Here is a 21,439-nt window from a genome sequence, read left to right as displayed (position 1 = left end):
GGGGGCACAATGATTAATAAATTCATTGAATCTATATCTTTCTTTGCGATGACTTGATAGTACTACGATTTGTATGATTTATAGAAGCAAGTAGAATAGAAGTAGAAAAAGTGAATAGCAAGACCGAGCTACAAAGGCAAACGAATCAAGAAAGCAGGCGAGAGAAAAAGATTATTAAATGAATCGACCATATATGATACCCGCAAAACAAGAAACCAATCTAGCCTGAAGGAACCGACTTCTTGGATTTACCAGAAACAAAAGTAACCTTCGCATCCAAACCAGACGACAATAGAGACTGAACCTCTTGTAAGGCATCCGATGGCCAGACAACATCCGAATGGGTGTTCAAAAGAAATTGTTTTGGTCGGGGGCCAGTGGCATGCACTGCCTTTAGCATTTTAACGAAGATAGACGCGTCCATTCCGGACTTGGTGGCTACGGGTTTGGTGGCTACAGTCTTGTTGCCTCCAGACTTGTTACCTCCAGACTTTTTACCTCCAGACTTCTTGCCTCCAGGCTTGGTGTTTCCGGACGTAGTGTTTCCGGACGTAGTGTTTCCGGACGTGGTGACTACGGGCTTGGCGCCCGAAACTGACAAGGCACAAAGGTTCGGGAGGATGGTCGAGGATGAAGATGACTTTGCCGGAGGTCGACCGATCGCCTCGACAGCGTCTATAACAACCGGCTGAGGACTTCCCATAAAGTGAAGCTCGGCAAGTTGAGGAATACAACCCAGTAGTTCGACAAGATTCGAAGAATCAATTTCGAAGCCTCTGAAGGTCAACGATGAAAGCGTGGATGGTAACGAGGAAAAGAAACCAAGTCGCAATTTTTGTCCTTCTTCAGAAAGAGGTTCAGGCCGATATGCAAATTTGATTTCATCCCAATCCAAGGTAGTAAGGCGAGCAAAACGAACAAAGCGCAAAAAGCCAAGGTTGTCTGCTACATTCATCTTTTTCATAGTCAAATGTTCGAGATGAGGAAGTACTGAGGATTTAATGTCTCTTGTCGAAGTTCCGTTAGTTTCGAATTTGACTAGATTTGGAAGTTTCGCGATTGCTTCCATGTGATGAGTTAGATCGGTCTCGGACAATTGTAGAGCAGTGAGGCAGGGAGGCAATTCAAATGAGATGCCACTATCAACCACCTTTACGTGCTGAAGACTAGGAAGTTGCCTGAAATCAAAGAGGGCATCATCGAAATCATCCCTCGGACATGGCCAATAAACTGTTATGGAAGTGCAGCGCGAGAAATTGTGGCTACGGTCATCCGTGAGCCATTCAACCGGTGGCTCGATGAAAACGAGGCTTTTTATTCTATCTGACTCCTGATTGAATATAGTGGTCTCGAGGGTATCCAGACGCGAGAGGAAGGCTCCGCGTTTCGCGCCTTCATTCGCCGTCCACATTATAGCAGCATTACTCAAATCCAATCGGATTGAGAGGGGAAGATTTTGCGCGTATTTAAAATGTAAATCAAGAAGTGACGTGTCATAGTTGGTGAATGTAGTGAGAACGCGAAGGGAGATTGAAGTCCAGAGTTGCGGTGTTGACAACGCGACCTTGCGCCAACGATGAGAAACGGAAGCCAAAGTGTGATGGAAGTCCTCGGCTGGATCAATATGACCCGCTTGTGCTGGATAGTTCGGGTCCTGAAGGTCGAGGTATTTCGGCTCGTAGGCGGTGAAGTCAATGGGTGGACGGGCAAACTGGAAGATGTTTGACAACACTTCGGGCGTTAGACGTCTTGTTATGTCTTGCGCGTCGTTTATTCGACGCAAAAGAACAGCTTTCTCTTCTTGAAGGCGAGGAATTAGGTCATCGAGACGGCGAACCTCTGCTTCAAGGGCAGGGATTCCTGTCTATTGACGCGATTTAGCTGCATTGCTGTAGAAACGAACGTCGAGGCAGCATACCTTTGATTCTGTCGCGGGGTGATAACCACAACGAGGACAATTTGCCATGGACATTTTGATGAGGATCTTGTTTGACGAGTAGTCCAAAGACGCTGCGAAGCAAAAGGAGGTTCCGTAACACTTTTGTAGAAGTTTCTAGGGCGTGAGATGATCTCGAGGTTATTATGTACTGAATTATAATAGAAGCATACGGTAGACCGAGTCCCTCACCGAGTTCTCGGCCTCGACAAAAACTCTTCTGACTCACCGTTTCAAGGTGAATCCTACATTCTCTCTGACCGACCCGCGCTTTTTTCCCTGTCGCTTTGACTGCTGACAACTTTTTACGACTCACCACCGTCTCGTCCTCTTCTACCGTCTTTTTCTCCGCTCTGACTGTCCTTCGATATCTCAAGCCTCTCGAGACAAATTATGCCAAGCTTCAAGAGCTCGAGCCTATTTTTCTACCTCGCTGCTGCTGCTGATGCTTGCACTTCAAAATCCCTAACAAAAGGAAAAGAAGATGTCACGATTGAAAGCGCTGTCCAGATATCTATTGGCGTCAAGAAGGAAAGCGACCTTGCCTTCTCGTATACCAATGTACGCTCTCTCCTTCAAAAGCAAGAGCAAAGCTTGATTGATCTGATCGATCACTAATCTATCCTGTAGGTTTTGATCAAGGTGGATATGATCGACTCCTACAGCCTCTCTTCAAGGAACACGGAGTATAGAACGTTAATTTCCCTATGACTGTTCCTCAAAGCATTCATCGAGCCGAAAAGGACCAGTGCCAATCGCAAGGTGAAGAAGACGAGCTGGCCTTGAGATACACTTCGGGACCAAAACTCGGCCAGGTGCTTTTCAGAAAGTACTGATTATGACGAATGAAGTCTGGTGGTTGTCGTACCGTTTGAACATTGCCACAACTAAACACTTTGAGTTGTTCTGGTCGACTTGACACATGTATATTTATACCACCCACGAGTCAGGGCTTCCGGCTGATCGTTCCGTCATTTTTGATTGTGTACTTCCCGATCCGGGTCTCGGTTCAGGTTCGTTTAGCTTAGCGAAAGGCATCCTTCCCTTCATCCTCTGACACATCTTAATTGGTGACGGTCGAACGTTGGACACTCTCTAACAACGTGTATCGGGGCCACGCACGTCTCCTTGCATGAAGTTCGAGATCGTCAGTGCCAGTGCCACTATACCAAAAACGTTTGCTCAGCTTCAACCAGAAAATGAACCCCACATTGTATCCGAATTTTGAACGAGAGCCGATCCCCACCATTCTCGCCGAGTTACTTAAAAATTCCAAGGTCTCCGCCAACGGTTCTTAGAATGAATCCCTCTTCAGAATCTCCTTCTAACGAAGTCTTTAATTACTCTTCATCTTTTCGGTTATTTCGTTGACTCTTGCGGGTTTGATAGGTTATCCCCAGAAGAATGAGCAATCCTCTGGAACAATGCTGGTCATAGTAGATGGGAAGAGGGAAAGAGATTCTCCCATTTAGAGGCTCTTCAAGTTGTAAACTCTTTGAGGGAGGGGGGATCGGGGTAGTATCGAATATGACCACCCTCGATGCCGGGCCTTCCCTGCCTATACTGAGGCGGACATTTGTTTCGACCTGCCCGCTTGGGCGCCCACCCTGGTATGGTTCTCTTACTAATGGCCCTCGCTAACAGTATGCCTCGTTGCATAAGTAAGTGTCCCATTTACATGCGGTTATACTGCGTAGACTTACATGTTATTGAGCAGAAGGTTCTAGATAGGGGATACTGAGCAGCCCCATGATCCGGCAAAGAGGTGGCGTTGTGCTGCAGCCGGCGGGCCGATGGTGAAGCTGTGGGCGGATCGCCGAAAGGAGCAATGAGTAAGGGGAGCAGTGGATCGTGGGAAAGTGTGGGTGGTAGCTGCGCTGTGATTGAATATACTTAATCGTTCGCTGTTCGCCCTCTATCTCCTCTCCCTTTCCCCCACCGCTCTCCCCATCCACCATGCCCAAGCCCAAGGTGCCTACTCCCCAGGACCTCTACTGGGCGCGCAAAAACTCCCAAGATGCCTATTTTCCACCCGGCCTCATCAATCAGGGCAACACCTGCTTCATGAATTCTGTCCTACAAGGCGTATGTCTTCTCAAGAATTTCTCTGATTAGGTCGGCTGATTATTTTGCTTGCTTTCGCTGGTATTTTGGGTGTTGAAGCTTATAGCCACCCCTCTACTTGCAGACCTTGTACAGTTCCGCGATATCCCGGATCAAGTCCAGAAATATTCAAATACCCCCCTCATATCCCGGCGCTCTCCCCAACTCACGAATGGTCATGGTCGGGGCGGCGTTGACGAGAGAATACCAGTGACAATGCCTATCGGTGACAGGTTTATTGACATCTTGTACCGCGCCTGGGATGTCCAGTCTCAGAGGAGTCGGGAGAGTCTGAATCCCAAGTGAGTCCCTGACGCTATCCGCAGTCAATTCAGCCTCATTTTACCTCATCGACAGAGAACTGCTTTCTGCTTTAGGCCAGAAATATGACCAATACCTCGATTTTGCGCAGCAGGATGCTCATGAATTCCTCCGAATCCTTTTAGATGCCATGCGGATGGAAGAGCTAGACGTAGGTCTTCAATCAGCCCCTGTATCTCGACTAAAATAATGGCAACAGATAATCAAACAACGTCAACCACAACTTCTGAAACAACCGAGAAAGCGTCGGCGATCATCTCGGCCCCATCCATCCTCTCCGTCATCTCCATCACAGTCGTCTTCAGACCCTGACACTCTCTTGTCGTTTCCTGATATGATCTTTGGTGGAAGATTTACCAGTATCCTTGTTTGTCAGAAATGCAAAAATATTTCTCAAACATATGAAGACTTTAACGACGTATCTCTGTCTCTTAAAGCGGAAGATTATGGCGTTGTGCATCACCGTACGCGGGAACGATTCAAGAAGCTCGCCAAAAAATTCGCGGCGTTGCCGAGCACTTCGCTTGTGGCGGCCGCCAATCCTCCCAGTTCTCGCGCGATCGGCGGTGGCAGTCCCAATAAGGAAACCAGCCAAGCCGAGGGAGATGATGCCATAACGAACACCCAAGATAACGGACGGATGAATCTCGCTCTCCAGGTTCAGCGGTCGTCATCTGTTCCACCCTCTCCAAGAGAGAGAGAGGATTCACAAATGTCAGAGAAGCTGCTGCCGCACCTTGTAACGCTACGGAGAAGTATGGAACATCTTCAATCAGAAACAATACACCCGCTATCTGGAGAGAGCTCGAGTTCGGCGTCTGGCTCCGACGCACACCTTGATCGTCTCCAAGAACCGAAGATAAATGGCATGTTGAACGGAAACGGAACCAAGGACAGCTTTTCTTCTGTGCAGGAGGGCCATTCATCTGCTGCGGGAGAGAGGGAGATGGAGAGTGACGGTTCAAACGTGCTAGTCAACGGCGCTGCTTTCCCTCGTTCAACTCCCTCGGGAGATAAACATATCGATTACATGACAGCCGATCAAATATTGCACGGTGATGCCAAGGATAAATCGAAGGGCAAGAAAAAGCGAGACTCCGAGGACGGTTGGGCTAAACTTGGCAGAAGAATCAGCACAAGGGTTGGGATTAGTCTTAAGAAGGATAAAGATAAGGGAACGGAGAAGGAGAAGCGTCATAAACGGAGCAAATCAGCAGATCGTCCTATCAGCTCATCATCCGCCGTATCTTCTGCCACCGCTGAATTACAGAAAGATAGAGACAAAGAAAAGGGAAAAGGCCACGAGAAACGGAACAAATCACAGGATCGTCGAAGCAATGCTTCATCGAACAGGGTCGCATCTTCTGCCGACGTTGATCCGCCCAATTCAATGTCAATAAAGGAAGCACCATCTATACCCGACGCTAATTCAACTCTATCATCGTCTCCAGGCACCGCACCTAGTATCAAGATATCCATTTCTTCCTGTGATGCGAACCCTGCTCGCTCTGATGTCGGCCATGAACCTGTATATCTTCCGCCTGTTATAGCGGAACCTCGGCCGGTTCGTCCACTCCCTCCGCAATCTCAAACCTCACATCGGCGCGGTTTACCCCTTCACACTATGCACGCACACCTACAAGATCGGGTGCAGAGAGTCAGTGGTAGTGTTCGTAGGTCAAGGAGTCCCAAGCCACCAAAACAATCCAAGGAGGAAGAAGAGTATCTAAGGAGGTTGTTGGCGGACGTAGGACCAGCACCTGTGCGTGTTTTAGGAGAGGGGGAAGTCGAGAGGAATGATGGTCATCATAAGAAGACGCATTTGCAACCTTCTGGAGACCGAGGTTCGAAGGCTGGAAATGGAAATGTAGGATCGTGGCTTCCGCTAGCCGCCGTGAGTCAGTTTAGTGGGCTCGAGGAGTGTTTGAGGATGTTTACGGCTGTGGAAGTGTTGGATGGGGAGAATATGGTTGGTTGTCGGAGGTGTTGGAAGATACAGAATGGATATATCAAGGGGAATGAAGATGGAGACGATAGTGATGATGAGGAAGATGAAACTAGAGATTATCCAGGAGAAAGGGAAAGGCAGAGTACATCGCAAACCATCGTCTCTGAGTCTTCGACGTCTTCTGCTGCAGGGTATATTTCGACACCTGCTACTTCTGTGGAAGAATACGATAGATTTGAGACGGGAGAGTTTAGGTCGCCAAAATTACCCGCCCTGAATCCTAATAGTCTGGTGGTCAACTCTGCTCCAGCCATTATACCTTTCGCTTCCGATACTCGTGAACCCTCGACTGCAACGCCTCGTCCACTCTATCAATCCAAGTCTAGAAGTCCGGGGGACGAAACTATAATGGTGACACCCAGCATTTCTCCTCGGTCTCGCATCTATCAATCGCTACCTCCTACACCTGATCTTAATGGAGTTCCACAATACGCCACATCCCTCATTCCATCTCGTTCTGCACCTTCTACTCCTGGTGGTTTACCTATACCTCTCATTGCAACGACCCCAGCCGCGGATTCTCCCACATCGGATAAGTTCGCATCTACGGATGGTTCTTCTGATACGCGTCGTGGTAATAGCGTCAACGGCATCTCTCCTACCGATACCAAATCTAGTTCGGGTGTATTGCTTGAAGTTGGAGCTGGAGAGGAAGGGACTTCTGAGGATGAAGTCAAGAAGAAGAGGAGAGGGATGGTTTTCAGTGATTCGCTCGTTGTTCCGTCAGGGAGAAGTGGGAGAGTTAGACAGGAAAGGAGAGATAGTCCGGATGAGTGGTTGACTAGTGAAGCTGAGAGTGTGACTACAGACGCGAGTTTGGATGGGAGTACTGGTGGGAGTGTCACTACCGGGAGTGAAGGTAGTGAGAGTCGAAGAGAAAGTTTAGAAGAGGATGCAAGACTTGGTGGTACACCTGCCGCTCCTCCTGGACTTGGCAATTATCATCGTCAGACGTCTACTTCTCATACCAACACAATACCCGTTCGTGGATCGGAAACGACGTCTGTGGCGAAACCACTTTCGAAGCCGAAAAAGAAGAAAGAAACTATACTTCGTCCGGCATATAAACGATATCTTATATCAGATCCTCCTCCTGTTCTTGTCATTCATCTTAAACGATTTCAACAGCTTGGAGATCATTCTTCGCATTCTTCGGGTCTAGCATCGTTCGCTCACAAATTTGCGGCTAATTTTACAAATCCTCAGACGAATGCTCAGTATATGGCAAGGAATGATTATGGTGGTGGTGGATTTGGCGGGTTTGGCGGGTTTGGTGGTGGTGGATTTAAGAAGTTGGAAGATTTTGTGTCGTTTCCGGAGTGGTTGGATTTGGCACCTTTTTTGGCCCCGAAGAAGGAACATATTGTTCCGGTGAAGAAGAGTAGTAGTAAGTCGAAGGGAGGAGTGGTGGATGGTGGAGAGGGGAAGGGTCAGAAAGAGGATGAAAGGTGTATGTATAGGCTCTATGCCGTTGTAGTGCATATTGGGAATATGGTGAGTTTATAATATGGGTTTCTTCCGTTTTACTGTTATTAACGTGCGTGACTTCCTTTTGATAGTTGGGTGGACACTATGTTTCATATGTCGCTCTTCCGAATCAACCACCTTCCTTCGATATCAATAATACCAAGGGCAAAGGAAAGGCAGGAACTACTAACGGTTTGCCCAAGTCAAATAATAATTTCTCTTCTTCATCATCAATGGATTCTGATACTGCCAACCCGGCTTTAACGGCTGGACTGAAGTCGGGGAAGAGGCAGTGGGCGTATATATCGGATACGCATGTACGAGTGACGTCGCTTGAGGAGGTTTTGAGGGCGAGAGCGTATTTGTGTATGTACGAACGTGTTTAAGTTTTTTTTTTTTTTGGTCGGATTATGTTTTTTTCTGTTTTTCTTTCTTTCTTTTTCTATGCGGATATGTTGTTATGCATGGGTTGCCTTATTTATTTTTATTGCGGATCCTTTATGGAATACATTAATTTCTTGATTTGATTCATGGCGCGATGGTGATATGTTAGTGTTATTGCGGGGCTCTGGAGGCGATAGCTATTTTTAGGTGGTGGAAATGGAATCGAAGGTGTTTTTATTAATGAGCGCTTGTGGACCAACTTTTCGTGGGGTGAATAGCTTTCCGTAAATCACCTCGAGGGCGAGGCTAATTGGCACCTTCTGTTGACTATTACACGAGGTTACGTTTTCCATATGCTTGTCAAAAATGTCAATCACTGTCGCTGAACTTGATGTAGAAACTTAAAAAACACCTTTGACCTTGGCATATACTTACTTATGTTATGAACAAAGGCAACCTGAGTTCTTGGAACTTTGGCAATTCTAATCTGTCGCCCAGGCTCAAAATCGTGATGGTTTTCAATTTGAAAAAAAATGACAGAGACGCTCCGGTTCCGTCCTTTCCGATAACTAACGAGTAGAGCATGAGGTTGAATTGATTTGAGTATTTTTCCGCGGATTTACGATGCATGTTTGTTTTGGTTTTCATTTGCTAATTTCAAAAGTTTCTAAAGTTGTGTGTAATGTGGCTTAGGTCAGAGATTATAGAATCTTCAAACGCCGCGCTAGGTCAGCGGGCTAATAGGTCCGACGGACTTGTGCCGTCAAAACGCGGTGCTGGCATTTGATTTCTCGAACACCGCTGAATGTTTCATCTTAACAAACTTGGCGTCAACTCTGCGTCAACTTCATTTGGTAAGTTGAAAACTTTTGCTGTAGAAGAACGACGCGCTTGAAAGTTGACGAGGATTGTCACTAGAGCCGTTATCGAGAGCGCTTGGTGATCTCTACGGTTTTCTACATGGAAAAACAAGCAGTGTTGCCTAGACAACGGTAGAACCGGTCCCGACTCCCCGAGTTCCCCCTGTTTTCAAGTGCAGGTCGATCACGGGCATCACTCTCTTCCCTGGAGACAACTGTTTGAGGGTCAGCTCCGGATCCTACTCAAAGTTTCAAACTTACAGCCTACCAAGAAAATCGTCGCGAAATTCGAAGGCCAGAAGTGTTTGATTTATTGCGATGAGTGGGTTCAAAGCCGCAGCATCTGAATCTGAAGTTATTGGCTGTTACCTGGAGCTGAACTCTGGAGTCATTTATCCGCACTCGGGTGGTTGCTTCACATCATCTTTGAAATTTACCGGGGATTGGTGATAAAAGTGGCTGCGAGCTTCACGCGTGATGACAGAAAGACAGCCTGAGCGTTTCAAATGGGTCGTGCACGGCGTATTGACGGTCGAGGGAAGACTGCATTTGGTAACTGGTCACAGCAACTGCAAGTCAATGCTTTCCATCCCTTCTTAAACCCGGCCAGGCCTTTTCACGCTGATAACTGACGCTAGTTGTCCTCGTCGACCTGAACCATTTCTTCAAATAATGACCATCGAATATTGTAGAGACTCTTGCCAAGGCTTGAACAAGAAACGCCGTCGTATATGACATAAATGTTAATCATCCTGCTCAGGGCCGGGGTCGAGTGGTCCTGATTGGTGACGGAAAGGAACCCATTTTGAGCTTAATGCGAGATCCCAATTTAATTACCCTTTGGACCGCAATCGTAACGAGTTGGACGGGGTGCCCTCATAAGCGATTTTCCAAACTCTTACTTACAAAAGGTCTCCCAAACTTGGACAGCGAAAGTGTTGATCACCTTAGCGCTCGCCCTTTTTGTTCATCTTGTTCCTCATACGAACACTGCTTTTATCTCTCTCTCTCTTATTGTGCCTCTACCTGTTCAGTGGCGCCGCTTCCTCTCCTTCTCATTTCTATATTTTCAATCCTTCAAACACGCCGCAATCCTCCTCTTTCCTCCCCAAGTCATAAAACCCACCAAGTCTGTTCCGTTCATGCCGTCAAATTATCTATCCCCGAATCAACAGGTCAAAATTAGCAAATGGCTTGCTGGCGTTCACAACTCACCCTTCGTCCTCGAACCACTTCATGGTTTCGTTCAAGATGCCTTGCATGAAACTGTCCCGAACATGGGGAAGCGGCCTACACCAACATACAACTATCAACATGCTGCTGACAAAAAAAATGCTGTCAATGGGAGTTGGAAATCTCATTATCTTGCAATGTCGTCTCGTGAACACCTTAAACCGGATGATTCCTTGGTTCGGTCGTATTGTCAACGGTTAGGCCTCGATAATGCATTTCGTCCCGAGTTGAATTCTGTGACGAGTATGAGTAGTCTGCCAAATGCCGGGGAGAATGAACTTGTACGTTAATTTTTTTCCGCATTATCAAAGAGAGACTCCGAGGTAACTGATGATGTACTGTTTTTAGATCACTGACTCCAGAACCGTACTCAAACGTGAATTTTGTCGAGTCCTCGAAATACGCAATAGTTTCTATGGCGAACAGCAGTTGTATACTGCATTATTATCGTCTCTACCACGTTTACTGCCAGAGGTGACGATATTCTATGAGACGCGACAGACGGAATGTTGCTACGGCTGTGAAAAAGCGCAAGGAGCTGCGAAATACATTCAGGCCTATGCAGCCACGGAGGGAATATCGGTTGATTTCGAGGAACTGCTTTCGGCATTACCGTATCCCGAAGTGATGGACGAAGAAGGTACAACAAGCCTTTTCACACAGAGTTCGGACTCTTCAAGGGGGAGCACTAGGGATGGGAGCACTACAATGGTGTCGAGCATACGTAACGAGTCGAAGAGCACTCACTTACGGAAAGAGGCCATTACGGAAACAGATTACCATGACTGGAAGGATAGGTAGGTTTTCTTTCTTACAAAGGTATCCTGGTAGAGAGGCTGACAAGTCTTCTTCAGATGGCTTTTTCGATTGAGTCGCCGTCATCCAGGCACATTATAGACGTAAAGAATATTTCTTTAGAAAATGTTAACCCGTAAACGGCTTGATGCCGTCACAAATGGACTATCACTGAGTGACCGTGACCCACGACGCGACGCGTGACGAATGAACACGTGACTGCGTTTACCTCTGATGGGGGTCTATATAAAGACTCGAGCGGTGGATTTGTTTGATCATGACTCTCAAACGCTCCCTCGACTCAACGCCGCTCGACGGCCCAACCAGAAAACGCAGATATCATTCTGCCTCTCTCCCTGTAACCCCCAATGCCTTGCTTTCAACCCCTCTCAGAACACCCCGTACACCATACCCATCACGTCCTTCCGACTCGCCAGGCAATCCGTTTGGCAGAAAGCGCACACGGCACCTTACCAGAACACTGCCCGAGTCGACATCTTTCTCTAAGCACCTTCCTCTGCGTTTCCAGTTTATTCGGACAGGCTCGAACTCGAGTCCCCGTCAAGGCGGTGTCTATCGTGTCGTCCAGGTTCCTTTGAGCTACACCTTCACTCATCTCCGGTGTCTTATTGCTTGGCTCTATCGTGGACTACCGGACCAGACCAATCGTGATGAACATCTCTTTGAAGTTCAGAAGGATGCTACAACGTATAGCTCATTGTATAAACCCGGACAAGTCAAATCGGGACAGACGTGGGCGAAACTCTCGACCTCACAGAATCCCTATCGATACCGAAAGAATTATTTCAATGATGACGAAGAGGACACTGAGGAAGATGAATTAAGCTCAGGCACGGAGGGAGACGGCAAGAAAGATGATGACGTTTGTGAGGATGAAGAATTTGAAGATTGGAAATGGGAGGATGAGGAGGAATTTACTATTGGGCATGCTTGGCCTAAAGGTCCCGACCTTGAACGCGCCATCATTTACGTGGGTCTAGCTTGCCCTTCAATTGAATTATCCGACTTATAATGCCTCTTAGCATCATTCACTAACAACTCAGGTCCATATAACAATCAACCAAACCACCATTCCACGACGGAAAGGTCGGTCTAATACACCATACGTCTTCTCTGCTCGTGGACGCGTCTGGCTCTCCCCACCCCCACTTCCTCGCCCGATATTTGCTGTAAAAGCCAAGAAGCTACCGTCACCTGTCTGGAGACGCAAAGTTTCTCCGAAATTTACCCAAGTTGAAAATTGGGACGATGACTCGGAAGACGATGACGACGACAATGATACAGAAGATGTCGAGGCTGAAGTTGACCCAGATTACTGGAACGAGTCATCGGGCGCTTTTGCAAAATTCCTTACTCGTTACATGGCTTCCGTGTTACCGATTTCTACTCCATCACCTTCTCATTCTATGGATAATTTTGATCACGAAGCAGAGTACACCAGCGATGGTGATACGCTTGTATATCTTTCAACTCCCGGTCTTACGCGTTCCTCATCCATACCCTCGTCACCCACAACCAATCTCGCTACCTCTTCCCCATCCACCTCGTCCGGTATGCCAATCAGAATTATGTCTCCCTCTAAATCTGCATTCAAGGATGAAGAAGGTTATATAACACTATCTCTCCCCGCAATAACACCCTTTCCTATCAAAGCGCGTCCTATAAGGAAACGAATGGAGCGCATCGAGAAACGGATGGGAAAGTTGAAGAAAGATAAGTGGTTGTGCCAACATGATGATAAAGATGAGGAGGAGAATGAGGATGATGAATTGGCTAATGATGACGATGACGACGACAAGGATACCAAGATTAACTTGGGGAGTAGAAGCGTACGAGATCGAGATGATGTACCATTAGACTGGGATCCATTCGGTGACGAGGAAGAATTATAGTTCGACCTTTTTTGATTACATTTTTTATTTCGTTGGTTTCGGTGCATTGTCTTTGAAGTGGATTTTTTATACTTAGCATAATTGATTCAAGTAGCATCCAGATTGTAACAAGAAAAGAATCGTCCTACATACATACGCATACCTTTCAACACAGAATACATACAGTACTCATTATGAAGATGAGGATGTGAAAGATCAAAATCTGAAATGATACGTCTTCGGACCGGCTTTTTACATCGGCCCGGACGGTGTCTGCTTATCCGCTATCGACACATTACTTTTCAACGACCTGGTACTCTCACTTACAGAACGTTTCACAACGAGGTAAACTACTAGCGAGGACTACTATGAATGAGAAATCCATACTACTAGGGTGGGTACTGGAGGGATAAGTTGAAATAAATGTCCATCTCAGTATAGCGCTGAAGATTTCGAAGTCTGCAGAATGAAAATTATGAAATGTGCTTAGGTTACATCGTTAAGGGGAATACCATATATCCAGTGCCGGAAAACACTGTCTTCAAAGATAACGGTGGCCAGCTGAGAGTTGTCTAGTGAACGAGTCGGAAAAGCTGTCTTCTGTTGAGTTAACCGCACTTGAACCGGTATCCCAGACCGGGGAAGTTACACAATCAACTAAGCGAACGTATGCATGACTTTCAAAGTTGTATAAAGATATATGTCAATTGACAAGGAGAGTTTCAAGATCGAGTTGAACGTGGCGAGATATGGCAATGTTCAAACTTCAAAAGGGTGAAGTAAGTAGTTGGAGACAAATTAGATTGCACTAACAGTATCAATCCCACTATAGCCGGTCTTCCAGATATCACTAGTCGTTCGTAAGGTCCACGTTACCTTTTCTTTGTTTACTTTGGAAAGAGGTTTGTTGAATACATGCAAAGCGAAGTTACTGGAGAAGCGATCTAGGTGAGTGTGTTATATATACGCATTCTCTCGAGATCCATACCGCTCAGTAGACGAGATAGATCGGACCCTGCGAAGGCCTTGTTGGAAGTCTTCAAAAGTCGTGGTTGCATAGTAATGGTAATCCTAGGGAAAACAAACGAAGGTCTTGTCGTTAACGTATCTCTCCACTTTCTCGGCGCCGCCCATGAGCAGCGTTAACGCACATTAGGTGAACGCTGGATAACGAGAATAGACAAGAAATCGAGTACGGCAAATTCCAAGCTGACTCGAGGTTGTTTGGTCGGTAAGAGAGTGAACTAGGGGTCAGATGGCATTGTCGTTATGGGATACCATATAACTTAAGTGAAAAGCAAGTGCCCTTTCGCATACACCTAATTTCGACGTCCTCTCATATTATTTTGAGTAAACTCTATCAAGTGGCAACATGGCCGAGTGGTCTAAGGCGCCAGAATCAGGCTATTTATAGCTTATCTGGTCTTCGGGCGTGGGTTCGAATCCCACTGTTGTCATCTCGCCTTTAATTTTTTTTGTCATATTCGGCAAGGATGGGAAGTAGCCTTGAATAGCAGAGTGGCTGAAGGAGTACTTAAATGTGAGAGGATCCATTTTTTGATAGTACATTATCATATGGACGGTCCATACCGCCAGGTCCCTGTTGCATTCGACTTACTCAGGTTTTGCTGGAAATCGCTGGCATACGACATAATAGACACTATATTCATAGCACCGTGCATAATCCACAATGGTATCAGAAACAATGCGTCACAGATATCCAACAATCGTAGCCTCAAATTACATTCACCGAACCATCTAGACGTTGGCGTCGATGGGGGAGCAGCCAGTGGTGAGGTCGCGCCCTGATAACATGGCAAACTATTAGTAGGATCGATCACGCATTGCCGGTGACCAAGCAACTTACTGAAGCTGGGGCCGGTGCAGCAAGCGATTTGCGTGGCACAGTTAAGAATATCGCGAACCTCATCCGAACAGTTGACACCGACCGGACCAGTTGAAGCTCCAGCGGCAAGGCCGAGCAAGCTAGGGAGATTATGAGCAACCAAGGAGTTGGCACCTTGTATGGATTCACCTGAAAAACAAGAATTGTCAGATTTTGGGGGTTAATGAGCTACCATAAATGACTAACAGCAGTAGACTTCGCCAATGTCGCATTTAATAAATGGGGGGGTAGTAGGCTCATCGGCTGCGACAACACCGAGAGCACAAGCGGAGAGGACGAATAGAGCGAGTCTGGAGTACATTTGTAAAGCAACGACGAAGGATGGTTCGGGATGGGAATTAGTACTAAGTAGCTGGGCAGGTGGGCTATATAAAGGAGCTCCTTGATCTAGATAAAAGCTCGAAAATACGTGAGGAAAACGCCTGGGACTGGTGCAGATACAACACACGTTTTACTGTAGTGCAATTTGTTTACCATATGAACTAACTAAATTGAATACCGAGGGATATGGATATGGGTTCTATCCGAATTGTGGCTAGTTGGCATCGAAATTGTCAAAACTTGAGGAGGCGATCAAGGTTGAATGAATGGAAATTATCGTAAAATATTGAAGAGGACATCCATTGGACAAAGCGTGATGGAGGTATGACGTGGGGCAAGGCAGAGTCACCAGGGCGTTTAATGTTCTTAAAACTTCTTAAAATCATCGACTGATTGATTTGCGGTCAAGTCGCGATTTGTAACCGAAACGATAAACTTAGATGTAGTGTTACACGTGTCACATTAACCCACGAAGGTATTGGAAGCAACGCATCACAACTATCCAATAACCATTGCCTCGAATCAGATCTAACAGAATCACCAAGAGGCTGACGTTGATGGGAGAGCAGCCAACGACGATGAGGCCACCTGATGGTTGAAGGAGTAATTGCGAGACGATCCAATATGGACGGTGCGGTTGGATTCAACATACTCAGGTTTTGCTGGGAATCGCTGGGCATACAACATAATACATACTATTTTCATAGCACCGTACATACAACAATAATGCACAATGGTATCAGAAACAACGTGTTACAACCTATCCAACAATCACAACCGCAAATCAGATCCAACCACTATCTAGAGGCTGACGTTGACGGGGGAGCAGCCAACAGCGATGAGGCCTCCTAAAGAAACCAATATATTAGTATTCTCAATCATCCACCATGATTTCGATCACAAATACTTACCGAAGTGGTTCTTATCGCAGCAAACGGGTTGAGCGGAACAGCTGCTGCCACCGAGGACGTTACAGGTGAGACCGACTAGACCAGTAACACCTCCGAGGTCAACACCGAGCGAGTGAGCGAGTGTTTGAACGGCCGAGGACTTGACATCTTGCATGGATTGACCTTCAAAAAGTAAGAATTATCAGATTTTCTAGTAGTTAATGAGACGCAATATATATGACTAACAGCACTGGACTTTTCCAACGTCGCACTGGGAGTTGTTGATAACAGGGGGGGGAGGAGCGGGGGCAGCAGCAGGCTCATCGGCTGCGACAACGCCGAGAGCAAAAGCGGAGAGGACGAAGAGAGCGAGCTTGGAGTACATTTCGAGTGAGGGTATGAAGCTTGTAAAACAACGACGAAAGATGTTTTGCGATGGGAATTAATAGCTGAACAAATGAGCTCTTTTATAGGATCAGAGGGCTCCTTGATCTAGATACAACTCGAAATCTGTGCGGGAGATATCCTGGGACTGTGGTGCAGTTACGACACAAGTTTTTCGTAAAGCAAACGCGTTTACCACATGCACTAACCGAATTGAATACCGAGGGATATGGGCGTGGGTTGCTAACCGAATGCTGGCTAGTCGTTCGATGGCATCGGAAGTGTCAAAACTTGAGGAGGCGATCAAGGTTGAATGAATGGTGATAATCTTAATTATTCCACGGATCTCTTTGATAATTCACTAAAAATCTTGAAGAGGAGATGTCATATTTAGGACCCCATTTCTGCCTCCGAAGCAAAACAAGAACTACCTAGAAGCTAACATGCGGCATATTGAAAGGGACGTGTGTTGCCAATTACGTTGTAACCGCCCCCGGAGAATGAGGAAGCAAAAGTTTTCTGCACATAGGCGCAGAATTATCCTGTTTGACCTTCCAGTGTAACAGAGAACCCAAAATTTTAAATCGGCGAAAATGGAAACCTTGAAGAAGAAAAAAGAACATTGAACATTGAATAATAACGATCGAGAGCTTTACCAGTGAATAGCTTTGCGCATGAAGATGCGAAGGAATGTATTTGAAACGTGCTGGATGTGATCGAGCTAGAACCACGAGAAAGTGGGTCTTATTCTTCTTTTTTGTCATGTTTAGAAAGCATCCGATAAACGTCGGGTGTGCGTGCTTCCAAAGATTTCACCTTTAAGGAATCTCAGCAAAAATAGATTGCGGTAGAATCAAAGAGAGCTCGCAGGAGATCTACTCTGAATAATCCGCTTTGTCTCTTCGAGAATCGCCAGGGAGAAAGAAAGAGAGAAAAAATCAAGCAACGAACGGCAACTCTACATGCATCATGTTTCGAGCGATTTCCAATTTAGTAACTCAAATCCGGGTCCGCTTATTCCCGCAATTGATACACCTAAAATCGAAATTAATGCACATATTTGAAAAATACAGCTATACCTGCGTCATCAATGTCTAAATAAAATCAAAGGGTTTGGTAAACATTACCAGAACAGTCCGCACAACACCCACCTATGAAGAAACCGATTCGGTGTCAAGTTGAGTTGTGAATGAACGGCTCCTCCGAGTCTGTTGGTATCATTCCGAACACTCATCCTCCGTCGCGTGTTTCGTGGTGTCTGCTCCACTCCCCGCACTAATCCCACTACCTACCGCCGACACACCCTGACAACAATGCGCTGTTAGTCGTACACGCTAGAAATTTGAATGTATGGAACTATGCCTCACCTTCAGATTCTTCCACATCCACTCCACAGTCTCCACGCCCCATTCTTCTCCTTCTCCGCTCGACGGCGAACAAATTGGACTGACGTTATGTCCTTTAACAATAACCATCGGCACAGTTTCACCCTAAGACCATTCCAAAGCCTCTGATAGTCGACGCTCATGTCGGAAATCCACTCTGGCTCGTATTGCGCCTCGACTAACAAGACCTTCAATAAGCTTTCCTTAGGCTTAGTCGCGAACCAGTTGAGGAGGAGTGCTAGAGGAGATTGTTCTCTCGCATTCTTTTTTGTGCCAGTTGTTGATCTAAAACGGACGGAAAATGGTAGGGGCCTGACATTGCAAAGGTCCGACTAAGTGGAATCAAAGTGATATGTAGGAACAACGTCACCGCGGCATGAACAGCTCCGGTCGAATGCCTTTTTAGGATTAAGGAATCGAGGTCTGGGTCAAGTGTCATCACCATTATGAGCTCAGATGCATGGGCTGAACGTCCATTTGATCGCATTCAGGATGTCCTCGGTGAGGGTTGGGTACTAGAACTCCGGAGCGAGTCGATAGCCATGAATGATCGTGATGAATCCCCTATCTTACAATGAAAGCGCCAAGGCAGCTAAATATGAGATCAAAGGGTGAAAGGCGGTTGCGATCTCCGGTAACGAAACCGTACCGAAACCTCTCCCGTAGACGTAGAATAGTATCGCGGTTTTACCAATGGATGACGTTGGCTTAATAGGAGGCCAATAGATGTCGAGCTATATGGTGTATATAGTTGAGGTACAGAATAAAGCAACTATGCACGAAGGTGCCTTTAGGGATCACCGTGACGCTATCGGCGTCGTTTAGCGCTTCAGCGCTTTCAGCGCCAGGCTTCTCACTCATGATCAACACACACCAGTGGCCAGTCAAATGTGCCCCCGTGGGAATTTTATTGACTGGAATAGGAAATGGCAGTTGGTCAACCGGTCATACTTTGTACCTTTGCATCGAAGTATTTCACATAACTATGGTATCTAATTAGGTTTCACAAAAGTCCTTTACCAATTCAGTTATTGGTATTGCTTATTCCGAATGCCTATGGTTTAATATTTGACTACTGTTCGAATATGTAGTCTCCTCGTTCCACTATTAGATAAGATTCATGGTCACGTGTACGGACACGTAGTTTACTTGTTTTTCGTCTTCCTCTTCTTTTCCTCAGTTGTTGTCTTCAACTGAGTAACGCATCTGCGTCCTCTATAGTTCTACAGGTTATGGGCCCCGCCTAAACAAGACTATAGGGATTCGTCGACCTCGCACCAACTCGTTGATTCATTTCTTATATTTTTTTTTTTCTCGAGGTCATACAGGCGCGTTACCTCGCATACATTCACTCTTTACGGTCACGACATGTCGGACAATATTCAAGATCATATTTTTCGGGTTACTTCATCGCAACAAGGACCAGGGACTTCCTGTTAGGGCGACTGTGACTGTGATGTCACAGGTCACACCTGAACTTAAGAACTATAGAGGAAAGTGACAAAAGTTATATTAGGCGTGAACCTAAGAGAACTCGACAGAGTCTTCTACAAGTTTCTACCTACTTTATATACCTAGACTACGGCGCACAGACCAACTACCCTAGGTAACTTTATTTATATACTGACATGTGAAAAGAAGTACGTATGAGAAAATAAACTAATTATACATTTGACATGAGAAAAGAAGAGTGGAGTAAGAAGTAAGTAAACACAAGTACATTGATCATAAAAACGTCAACAACACCAAACAAACCATAAAAGTGTCCACAGGTATAAACAACTATCTAAGGACGTAACCTTTCGTACCAATCCCTGCCGAAGTATGTTGCCATTACTTCTCCACACGGGCACATCGTAAAGAACCGGACCGGTTCCCAACGACGGAAGTCCGGGTTATTCCATCGCTGCAACATCCAGGGTCTCTCCAATACTTCGTCCCACATTATCAACGTCACTCTTCCACACACTACGCATCTACGATCCTCTAACCTCCATCCGTCTGGTCGGGGTTCTCTTCCGATAGCCACCGCCGCCCTCCTCCACTGTACTTGCTCCGCATGGTTCGGAGGTAGGAAAGAAAAGATAAGATCAATGAGCTCAATTGGTAAATCTGTAGCTTGCGCCATTTTAGCAGTATGCCGATAGTTTAGCCTCCGTCGAACTGTAGCAGCAGAGGGAAATTATTATGTAATAAAAAGTGTGACAGATGTGACAGCGTGACGCCGTGACATTCTGGCAAAGTTCTAACAGTACCCCCTCCTTAAAGTCGGCTCCTCCGGAGACGACCCTTCAAGACCTCCACGTTCGCCAATTTCGTTCCAACTTCTTAAGATATTCGGCATCAAACTGTTTGTCATCCCATCCGAATAAGGCTTTGGCTGTGAACCGATTAGGTAGTTCCCGTTCTTGGAAACCTGTGTCACGTAAGACGTGCTGTATCCTATTGAGTTCCCCATAGAGTTGGTGGAATTCAGTAATCAATTCTTTGGCGTTAGCCAGGTTCTCTTCGGGTTCCCACGAGTCTGCTTCTGCCGTATATCCTTTCCATCGAACTAAGTACCGCTTCTTTCCGCGGAGCCACTTGGCGTTCAGGATCTTCTCTACTTCCCACTCTTGTTCCCCTTCTATTTCTACGGCTGGTGCCGGCTTGCTTCCTTGGCCTTCCATTTGTTCTCGGTACATTACTATTCGGCTGACGTTGACCACCGGGTGGATCCGAATAGATCGGGGGAGATCTAGTTCCACTGCATTGGGGGAAATAATCTTTTTGACGGTGTACGGCCCGATGAACTTCTCCGTAAGTTTCCGAGTTGGTCGTCCCTGAATTTGAAGGTCCCGAGTAGCCAATAGAACTTTGTCTCCTTCTTTGTACTTCACCGCTTCTCCCCTGCTTCTATCCGCATACCTCCGCATATCATCTTGTGCCTTTTTTAGAGCCGCTTGAGTCTCTTCGTGTTGAAGTTTCATGCGGTCCGCAAAGTTCGCTGCTGCCGGATGATTGCCTTGTCGTCGTAGATCGAAACCAGTTCTCGGGTGTCTTCCCACGTTGATCATAAATGGAGTTTCCTTTGTTGACGATTGTTCCTTATTGTTATAGGAAAACTCCGCCGTTGCTAACCAATCAGGCCAATCAGTTTGTCTATGGTCAACAAATGATCGGAGATATTGTTCCAACTCTTGATTGGTTCGCTCGGTTTGGCCATCGGTTTGTGGGTGGAACGCCGTAGATAACCTAGTATCAATTCCCAGCATTTTATTCAACTCCTTTGTAAAGTCTGCAGCAAACTGCGGTCCCCTATCTGAGATCACCGTTTCTGGTAATCCGTGCAACTTCCATACATGATCTCTGAACAGCTTGGCTAGTCCTAGTGCCGATGTTGTCTCCGTAGTGGGAATAAAATGAGCCATTTTACTGAATCGATCGCATACCACTAAGACTGAATCCATTCCCTGAGATTCTGGTAATTTCACTATGAAGTCGACAGATACGTCGGCCCATGGTTTTGTAGGGATAGGGTTTGGCATTAGTTTACCTGCCGGTGGTGTCGGTCG

General features: G+C 46.3%; 7 protein-coding genes and 1 non-coding gene across 8 annotated transcripts; 4 read left to right on the top strand and 4 right to left on the bottom strand.

Annotated features, from left to right (window-relative positions):
- Window positions 1-87: 87 nt before the first annotated feature.
- Window positions 88-1,126, bottom strand: AGABI2DRAFT_194483 (hypothetical protein). Its single transcript, XM_006463688.1, has one exon. It carries the CDS (start codon window positions 1,067-1,069, stop codon window positions 221-223), a length of 849 nt encoding a protein of 282 aa, XP_006463751.1. The 5' UTR covers window positions 1,070-1,126; the 3' UTR covers window positions 88-220.
- Window positions 1,127-3,892: 2,766 nt separating this feature from the next.
- Window positions 3,893-8,238, top strand: AGABI2DRAFT_179998 (hypothetical protein; the record flags this gene model as incomplete). The annotated part of the gene is made up of 5 exons (XM_006463687.1): window positions 3,893-4,021; window positions 4,100-4,341; window positions 4,397-4,511; window positions 4,560-7,862; window positions 7,928-8,238. 5 exons carry the CDS (start codon window positions 3,893-3,895, stop codon window positions 8,219-8,221), a joined length of 4,083 nt encoding a protein of 1,360 aa, XP_006463750.1. The 3' UTR covers window positions 8,222-8,238.
- A 1,983-nt stretch (window positions 8,239-10,221) lies between these two features.
- On the top strand, window positions 10,222-11,209 carry AGABI2DRAFT_120554 (hypothetical protein; the record flags this gene model as incomplete). The annotated part of the gene is made up of 3 exons (XM_006463686.1): window positions 10,222-10,593; window positions 10,661-11,109; window positions 11,167-11,209. The coding sequence occupies 3 exons, from the start codon at window positions 10,222-10,224 to the stop codon at window positions 11,207-11,209; spliced, it is 864 nt and encodes a 287-aa protein (XP_006463749.1).
- A 175-nt stretch (window positions 11,210-11,384) lies between these two features.
- Window positions 11,385-13,020, top strand: AGABI2DRAFT_120553 (hypothetical protein; the record flags this gene model as incomplete). Its single annotated transcript, XM_006463685.1, has 2 exons — window positions 11,385-12,098; window positions 12,151-13,020. 2 exons carry the CDS (start codon window positions 11,385-11,387, stop codon window positions 13,018-13,020), a joined length of 1,584 nt encoding a protein of 527 aa, XP_006463748.1.
- Window positions 13,021-14,365: 1,345 nt separating this feature from the next.
- AGABI2DRAFT_t100 lies at window positions 14,366-14,456 on the top strand. The gene has a single exon. It is a non-coding gene; the product is annotated as a tRNA-Leu (tRNA).
- Window positions 14,457-14,730: 274 nt separating this feature from the next.
- Window positions 14,731-15,206, bottom strand: AGABI2DRAFT_179996 (hypothetical protein; the record flags this gene model as incomplete). The annotated part of the gene is made up of 3 exons (XM_006463684.1): window positions 14,731-14,804; window positions 14,867-15,034; window positions 15,092-15,206. 3 exons carry the CDS (start codon window positions 15,204-15,206, stop codon window positions 14,758-14,760), a joined length of 330 nt encoding a protein of 109 aa, XP_006463747.1. The 3' UTR covers window positions 14,731-14,757.
- Window positions 15,207-15,870: 664 nt separating this feature from the next.
- On the bottom strand, window positions 15,871-16,550 carry AGABI2DRAFT_138066 (hypothetical protein). Its single transcript, XM_006463683.1, has 3 exons — window positions 16,363-16,550; window positions 16,138-16,299; window positions 15,871-16,074 (listed from the first exon to the last, which is right to left on the bottom strand). Exons 1-3 carry the CDS (start codon window positions 16,499-16,501, stop codon window positions 16,028-16,030), a joined length of 348 nt encoding a protein of 115 aa, XP_006463746.1. The 5' UTR covers window positions 16,502-16,550; the 3' UTR covers window positions 15,871-16,027.
- Window positions 16,551-17,514: 964 nt separating this feature from the next.
- AGABI2DRAFT_144978 (hypothetical protein) lies at window positions 17,515-18,746 on the bottom strand (the record flags this gene model as incomplete). The annotated part of the gene is made up of 7 exons (XM_006463682.1): window positions 17,515-17,535; window positions 17,580-17,594; window positions 17,628-17,651; window positions 17,868-17,925; window positions 17,952-18,170; window positions 18,459-18,619; window positions 18,687-18,746. The coding sequence occupies 7 exons, from the start codon at window positions 18,744-18,746 to the stop codon at window positions 17,515-17,517; spliced, it is 558 nt and encodes a 185-aa protein (XP_006463745.1).
- Window positions 18,747-21,439: the final 2,693 nt, after the last annotated feature.

This window comes from Agaricus bisporus (genome assembly GCF_000300575.1).
Source record: "Agaricus bisporus var. bisporus H97 unplaced genomic scaffold AGABI2scaffold_9, whole genome shotgun sequence".
Taxonomy (NCBI): domain Eukaryota; kingdom Fungi; phylum Basidiomycota; class Agaricomycetes; order Agaricales; family Agaricaceae; genus Agaricus; species Agaricus bisporus.
Note: the sequence above shows the minus strand (reverse complement) of the source record. Positions and strands in the feature narration are given on the sequence as shown.